General features: G+C 47.4%; 1 protein-coding gene across 3 annotated transcripts in view; it reads left to right on the top strand.

Annotated features, from left to right (window-relative positions):
- The first annotated feature begins 430 nt into the window (after window positions 1–430).
- The window catches only part of SLC37A2 (solute carrier family 37 member 2), a 29,427-nt gene continuing 21,619 nt past the window's right edge, over window positions 431–8,238 (top strand). For 2 of the 3 annotated variants that reach the window (XM_083163555.1, XM_083163556.1), the window contains exons 1-3: window positions 432–657; window positions 5,844–5,925; window positions 7,032–7,122. In XM_083163555.1, the coding sequence (XP_083019681.1) occupies window positions 599–657; window positions 5,844–5,925; window positions 7,032–7,122 (232 nt within the window). In that variant the 5' untranslated portion in view covers window positions 432–598. Of the gene's footprint in view, window positions 658–5,843; window positions 5,926–7,031; window positions 7,123–8,238 lie in introns of all 3 variants that reach the window. The other variant, XM_083163554.1, reaches the window with a different exon arrangement.

The raw sequence follows: 8,238 nt of genomic DNA, 5'->3' as shown, positions 1-8,238 counted from the left end.
TTCATGTGTTGACCTATGACATGTCGACATTAGTGGTCAACCTAATGACCCATACTCCCTGTTACTGTGTAGGGGCAGTGCAGTCAGTGTATACATTACTGATAATGAGCCTCATATAATACGGGGGACTGGATGAATAATGCAGACTGGCAGTGTGATTATCTGCAGAACTACAAGTGCCAGCATGCCCTGCCAACCATAACTTGCTGTTCTCCTGGAGTCAGCTACAAAGTTACAATGTGTCATTGCACAAGTCTGTGCCTGCTGCAGAATCACTGCACTTGTAGTATTATTGCCACACATGTGTCATCTTATGTCACCTGACTACTAGATACTGCTGAGTGATCAGACTGTGCAGGGGGTTAATGGGTGGGGGGATTGGTCCAGGCCAGTCCCCGCCCACTGCAATCACATGACTGCTCTGACTCCTAATTGCCATTCATTGTGTGATGATGCTGGGTTGTGGGTTGTGGGTTGTGGGTTGTGAGTTGTGAGTTGTGAGTTGTTGCAGTATAAAGCCCAGGGTTCCAGCTGAGATGTGAATTTGGTTCCAGATTACACACCCCTTTGTCCATCCTGCCCAACATCTCCTCCAGCTATGAGGTCCTCCCTAGCACCAGGCATCAGGCTGCTGCATTCTGTGCCCAGAGACAACTGGTGAGCAGTGTGTAGTGTTATCTGTGTGTGGGATGCTGTAATGCTTGAGAAGTGTATTGTGTTTTATTTATTTATGTATTTATTTGTTTACAGTTTATTATATTCCGTTACAGTGTCTTATATATATAGCGCAGCAGATTCCGTTACAGCGTCTTATATATATATATATATATATATATAGTGCAGCAGATTCCGTTACAGCGTCATATATATATATATATATATATATATATATATATATATATATATATATATATAGCGCAGCAGATTCCGTTACAGTTTATTATATAGTGCAGAGGATTCGGTTACAGTTTCTTATATAGCGCAGCAGGTTCCGTTACAGCGTCTTATGTAGCGCAGCAGGTTCCGTTACAGCGTCTTATGTAGCGCAGCAGATTCCGTTACAGCGTCTTATGTAGCGCAGCAGTTTCCGTTACAGCGTCTTATATAGCGCAGCAGATTCCGTTACAGTTTCTTATATAGCGCAGCAGATTCCGTTACAGCGTCTTATATAGCGCAGCTGATTCCGTTACAGCGTCTTATGTAGCGCAGCAGTTTCCGTTACAGCGTCTTATGTAGCGCAGCAGATTCCGTTACAGCGTCTTATGTAGCGCAGCAGATTCCGTTACAGCGTCTTATGTAGCGCAGCAGATTCCGTTACAGCGTCTTATATAGCGCAACAGATTCCGTTACAGCGTCTTATGTAGCGCAGCAGATTCCGTTACAGCGTCTTATGTAGCGCAGCAGATTCCTTTACAGCGTCTCATGTAGCGCAGCAGATTCCGTTACAGTTTCTTATATAGCGCAGCAGATTCCGTTACAGCGTCTTATATAGCGCAGCAGATTCCGTTACAGCGTCTTATATAGCGCAGCAGATTCCGTTACAGTTTCTTATATAGCGCAGCAGATTCCGTTACAGCGTCTTATATAGCGCAGCAGATTCCGTTACAGCGTCTTATATAGCGCAGCAGATTCCGTTACAGGGTCTTATATAGCGCAGCAGATTCCGTTACAGCGTCTTATATAGCGCAGCAGATTCCGTTGCGCTTTATAGTAGTTTTGTTTGTGTGTTGTCTGTAGGGTGCTGTAATGCATGAGAAGTGTGTTGTCTGTAGGATGCTGTAACGCAGGCATGTCCAACGTTGGCCCTCCAGATGTTTTGAAACTACACATCCCAGCATGCTTTGCAATAGTTTTAGCATTCTCTAATGGCAAAACTGCGGCAAAGCATGCTGGGATCTGTAGTTTCACAACATCTGGAGGGCCAACGTTAGACATGCCTGCTGTAACGCATGAGAAGTGTGTTGTGTTATTTGTGTGTTGTCTGTAGGATGCTGTAATGCATGAGAAGTGCATTGTGTTCTGCCTTGTGGTAATTCTCCCATTGCTATTACCTAGGATGTGCTGCACACAGTATTGCAGATAAGCTGCAGGCATTTGATGAAACCTGTTGTGGTGACTGGTTGTATAGGTGAATACAGGGTGTATACAGCCCCCCCCCCCCCCCCCCCCAGATCACTGGTTGTGTCTCCTGTCGCTCTCCTCCTTCTCTGATATGCGTCCTATGATATCTCGCGTATAATACTGTGTCTTCTGCTAATCTCTTGAGACGGCAAAAACGTCTGCATTTTAACGAGCTGCCATAAAGGATTATTGGATGCAGTGTAATTAAATGCTTTGTGCCGTTCCTGCAGAGATGCCTCCTCTCTCTGTTCCTTTTACCATAGGTGTAGCCCAAACCAGATGAACAGTATTATGGGTCAGTGTTCTGCAGAACTCACCCTCCGAGTGCTCTGCGTACAGCCACAAGGTGTGAACAGGAAAACCGCAAACCCCTTCAGCATACCCCCCCCCCCCCCCCCCCCCCTATGTAACCATTTCCCTATGTTGGGCTGCCTCACCTGGTACCTGACTGCTGCCTGTTTCCCAGCCTGGAGGTGTTGACCACAGCTGCCTTTATGTCCCAGGATCTCTGTATAGTCTACATTGCATCAGATCCATCCTGGCGGCGGTATATGATGCTGTGACGGTCCCTAGGATTCCCAGCATTTGGTCAGGAATGTTCCTGTTGGGGAGCAGGGCCAGGTGTGCGTTGGGGGGGTCTTGCTGGTATTGTCTGACAGACCCACAGCCTCTCACCTCTCCCAGTCCCAGGGATTTGAGCATAGGATGGTTTCTCTAATTTGATTAATTCTGACTGTTCTTTATCAGGGTTACGACATCTAGAAACTGCTTGTATTTCTCCTTTCTCAAACAAAGCCACAATAACTATCCTGAGCAAGCAAACCGCTGGCCTGTTTATCTTCCCGGCAAGTGTGCTGTGGCTGATAAGACGGCTCCACGCCAATCTAGTTTACATGCGTTCCAATGCCTGAGCGTATTGTTCTGTGCTTTTCAGCAGTGTATTTTGTGTCTCAGACTGTGGGTGTTAGCTGCGCTCTCTGCCGTCATACAGTGGTACCTGTATACTGTAGCAGCTCTGTACTGTATCTAAGCCTGCAGATCTGGGGTTCCAGCCTGATGATAGAAAGACCTGGATGAAATCACAGCAGGAAAGCGGAAGATACAGGTTTGGTAGACGTTGTAGTGGTCAGTATCTGGGGAATACGCTGCTGCAGGGTTAGATGCCTTTCTGAATCCTATTATGGTGGTGACGTATCAAAGCTTCTAAACCGGATACGTTGCGGTGTTTCCCCCAGTCGCATGGATAACCAATATCTACCTAGTACATTCTATCAAATAACAACTAGACTCTGCTTGCTGCCGGCCTCTATATGTGATATGTTGGCGCTTTCAGTGTGGGAGTTGCACTGTAAAACTCAGGTAGGTGGATGTATCCTAATCGTGGTTACTGTGACTGTACTCCCAGCGCACGGGCTTTGTAGCGGTGGAGAGATAGCCGTTTTCCACATACATCCTGCCATGCCATTGTGTGACTCGGTAGTGTTGAGCATCTCACCTGTGCGACTTCCATTAAAATGCATCTTATTTGCATCACTGTGAATAAGATGCACAAGCAGACCTTGCTGATTACAATGATATGTGGCATGCCTGCATTCTGTATGACCGGGATTGCAAGCTTACTCCCACCTCACGGTATTGAGGCTAAATATGAGGACACCACTGTCCTCTCCTCACCAACCCTGTGCCTGGTAGAGAAGCAGAATCCAGGACAATGGCCCATTCAGTTCAGCACACGGGCTACTGTCCACCTGATCACAGGGCCTCCTAGCCTCTGCCTGACCATCAGATAGACAATGCACCTCACCGGTCATTCTGTCTGTATTCCGTGTCTTTGATGTAACCCAGTGGGCTGTGAGATGGTCCCAGCCATCAAACCAATCTGGTGAGTGCCCATCTCTTTACTGGAGATTCTGTGGTTTAGGTTTACGGTGGGTAACCAGGCGCCACCAGGGTTAAGCTAAGCCAGTGCCTATGGGTCAGGGTTGGCTGATCTAATTCTCCTATCACTCACCGGCTATCTTGGAACTCCTGAGCAATCACCAGGAGAACAGGTTATTTGTCGGCTCTGCAGAACAAATATTAATGTGGTATGTAATGATAAGTTATTGGACCGCGGTCATACTGTATAATGCGTTAGTAGATGTAGGCTCTTCCGCTGCGGTGTGCCCGTGGCTTTGGTCGGGAAACAGAGTTGTATAAAGGCACCACATGGTAGTGTCATATTGGGACCACGCCATTAAAGTGTATGTATGTGTATATAATAGTCCCATAAATGTGGCGACCAGATGTAATAAAGGTGGTCATACACGTTTTCACCCAATTCTGACGGATCGGGATGAGAAATCTGGAGGAAAGTGCCCACATCGTATGTGCCTATCCTCCTATTTTGATCCAATTCACGGTCCCGTGTGCATCGGATCCGGAAGCACTTGTCGGAGGTTGCATACGATATATCATATGCTAAAGGACCACGTACAATGTGTCGCATGCAGGGCTGCATGCGATAGCTCGGATAAGTGCATGGTGGGCCTTAAGACTTTGTCTTTCTCCACTTTATCACTAGTACTAGCTGCCATGTTACAGGCTGTGACAGATGACCGGAGCTGGCTGGATGGAGCTTTATATATCTGCAAGGCTTAGTACATTCGTATGTTGTAGTTCTGCAAAGAAAGACATGTGGTGCAGATGCACACTCCATATTATTAATCAAAATCAATCAATAATAGAGGTTCTTAGTATATTCATTGGCCAAGAAATATTTGCCCACCAACCAGATTCACGGTAACCTCATTTCTGGTGGGTCCCTAATACTAAGAATCTGGGGCGCGGAACCCCAAAAAGGCCAGCATAAGCCAGTCACCCCAGGGCAGCACACGAGTGAAAAACATTTATAGCTTAGTTTTTCAGCACATTGCCATTGATGTCCTAAACAAACCATTGTCTTACAAAATGTCGTGTTCGGATGAACACGCCGGTTCCGGAGGCTTGCGCCATGTTATCTGGCCATGACCTTGCCTTCAGCATCGATGGAACTCCTGAACCTCTTTCCATCAATGTCAGACCTATAGAGGTGCTCGGAGTCGCCCATAGTCCGTCTGTTTGTGGTTTGCTGAGTCATCATCTGAGTCACCCGACTGAGCTGTGCCAGCTTTGGGCATGCCCTGCTGAGTCCTATCTGTGACACATCTGTACATGATGTACCCAGGTGCGCAATCTGCTAATGGGGATTCTTAGATCCCCGCCCCCCATCATGACATCACCCTAGTACCCCACAACCAGTCCGCCCAATGCCCTCATGACCCAGGTTATGGCATGTCACCACTGAGCCACCAGGACAAATGCCAACATTACTAACACGTCTGCATGATGCATGATCCGTATTGTCGTGGGCAACGTCGCTATTATGGCCATGCCGACCTCTCATACCCCTCCCTGCTGACCTGTTTCAGGCCCTTGGTAACCTGATGTGACTGTCCCTACATCGCTATGTTTGTACTGGGCCAGCTTCAGTGGGCTCCTTACACTGGGGCCAATCCGTATTTCTGTGAAGTGCAATAGGGCCCATTATAATGAATGGGGCCCTCAGGGTGTAAGTAATATGCCATCCCTGTGTCTGTGTCATCTGTAGGATGCTAGTGGGAGATCTCTATATGACCAGGAGACGTGACCAGTCCCCAGGCTGTGAATGAAGGGGCTAACGTCTTATGTGCTTTATATTCCAGGTATCGGGGGTACATTATGGTCCTGACATTCCTATTCTACACAAGTTATCACCTCTCCAGGAAGCCGATCAGCATTGTAAAGGTGTGTTGTGTCCTCATCTAGAGTGTTACAGTGTGTGTGTGTGTGTGTGTATCTGGACCTGACCATTTGTAGTCCCAATGTCAGGGCTGCCATCAGGGGGGTGCTGTGGGAAAGGGAAGGACCCAACCCCCCTCCACCACTGACTGCCTACCTTGTGCTGAATGAAGCCCTGGTCCCGGAGCTCAGGCTTCTTTACTTCCGGATGCCGTTGGCCAATTAAAATTCCCCCCGCCACCCAAATCTAACTCTCTGCACATGTTACATCTGCCCCAACTGCAGTGCAGCATTTTGATAACAAATTTTTCCTTCGATCAGGTCTATATTTGGCCTATAGCGTAGCAGTTCTATGGCTAACAGTGGTCTTTGTGGCTAGTGGAAGCTGCCTGAGGCGGTGAATGGGAACCCAGGGGCTGTGGTGTGAGTGCAGCGAGGTCAGTGTCGCGCTGGATGTACATGCGTCTTCCCTTTATGCGCCTTCCCCAGGAGAAGTGACGTAAACTCACCAAATTCCAAATGTGGTTCAAGCTCTTAAATACATTAAATCATTTTTTTTTCTGTTTAATTTTTTATTCACTGAATTACTTTGAAGCTCTTGTGTAAATGTATATTATAGTCTGGATTTACGGTGAACCATAGAAAACAAATAGAATTCTCTGTTACTGACCTTTACGTCCACCCGGTGTTGGCATGATCCTGGCGGTAAGAGGCAGCCTGCCACACAGATACAGGAGTGCTGTTTTATAATACTATTGCCCTGCTCATGCCTCTTGTAATGAGCTAGCACTGTAAAAGGGAAAACATGGTATGCAGACGATGATCTATATGATACAATCAAGTGCTGATGCTAAAACCAGATGAATGGAAAGAGAAATGGAGAGGGTACAAGGGAGGGGGAGGGGGGGGGGGGGGGGGGAGACAGACAATGACCGCACCAAGCATTCAGAGAACCAGCCCAGTGTATTCTGTCTTGGTGCATGTAGTGCAATCCGCAGGGAGCCACAAAAGGTCATTGTTTAGATTTGTCAGCTGTGGACCATACGTTGGTCACAGCTGTCGCACACGTGTGCATGGCGCTCACATGGTAACGCTCTGTATTCCACCCTCAGAGTCAGCTGCACCAAAACTGCTCCGCTCTTCCCAACCCTCCAGCAAACCTGTCCGAAAATGACACAACCTGGTGTGACTGGGCGCCATTCGGTAAGTACAGCTGTGTCCATGTGCGATAGTTATCTTATACAGAACACGTGAGCACCATTCGTCTTTTTTGCGTATATTTCTATTAAATAGTATTTTTTGCGGTATAAGAGGCACAATCAGCTTCTGATGATTAAAACGATTTGCAGCGTGCTGAAAGCTGCCCAGGATTTGTGCTGGTTCCGGGCATAGCAGCTGTTGTACTGTAGTTGCGGAGGCCTGTTCTGCTGCTTTGCGCACATGTAAGTAGTAATCTCTACTGCCCGCTGCAGTAACCACCATCTCTAGTACTGTGCTAGGGGCTTAATTAACACCCGATCGCATGTTTTCAAAATGGGTAATTCCCTGCTGGTCTCGCTTAAGCCCTGTACACACTGAGCGATATCGCTCATTTTATTGCCCAATGAGGACGGACTCGCTGACAGTGGATGTGCGCTCCTGCGGATCGTTAATGACCCTCCCCATCATCTGTGCATGCACAGAAGTCTGAGCATATGGTAAACGAGGGTCATGCTGCAGAATGCCCGGGGTGTGCGCACAATCAGTCAGAAACCGCCTGCGCCAGTCTGTTCAACACCGTACTGCATCTGTTCCAGTGCTGCGTGTAAAACGTACATTTGTACTCAGCGATACAGTAGACACAGCGCTTCAGGCAGCACCTGCCTGCGACAGAAATAATTATACCCTTCCCAAGTTGCAGAATGGTTTGTCTTGGAGAGAAGGTTCTGTATCCTTGCAAAACAGTAGAAACTAGTTATCTAATTCTGACTAATTAAGAGAGAGATTTGCTTTTAATACTGTAAATGTATCGGCATATTGGCAGGAACAGAGCATTAACGGTGATCAATTGTTTGCTTTTTATCGCTCCCAGTCATTAAAGGGCCATTATGATCCGAATGTAAACCTATTTAGCAGATAAACTCTTCCTGGGTCATTACCCGGCGCGTTGGGAATCTCACCAGATGGCACGCTGCAGATCGGAGGGGGATTGCCCCAAAAATTGGATAAAGCACCTTGCCTTCATGTCAGTTACAGGCCTGATTCTGCTTCATCCGGTCCCTGACCTATTTTCCCCGGGGATCGATGTTTAGTCTCTGTGCATGTATATTGGCATATTCG

The sequence above is a fragment of the Crinia signifera genome, chromosome 19 (genome assembly GCF_055691185.1).
Source record: "Crinia signifera chromosome 19, ASM5569118v1, whole genome shotgun sequence".
In the NCBI taxonomy this organism is placed as follows: Eukaryota; Metazoa; Chordata; class Amphibia; order Anura; family Myobatrachidae; genus Crinia; species Crinia signifera.
This window is presented reverse-complemented; position numbering and strand designations above follow the sequence as displayed.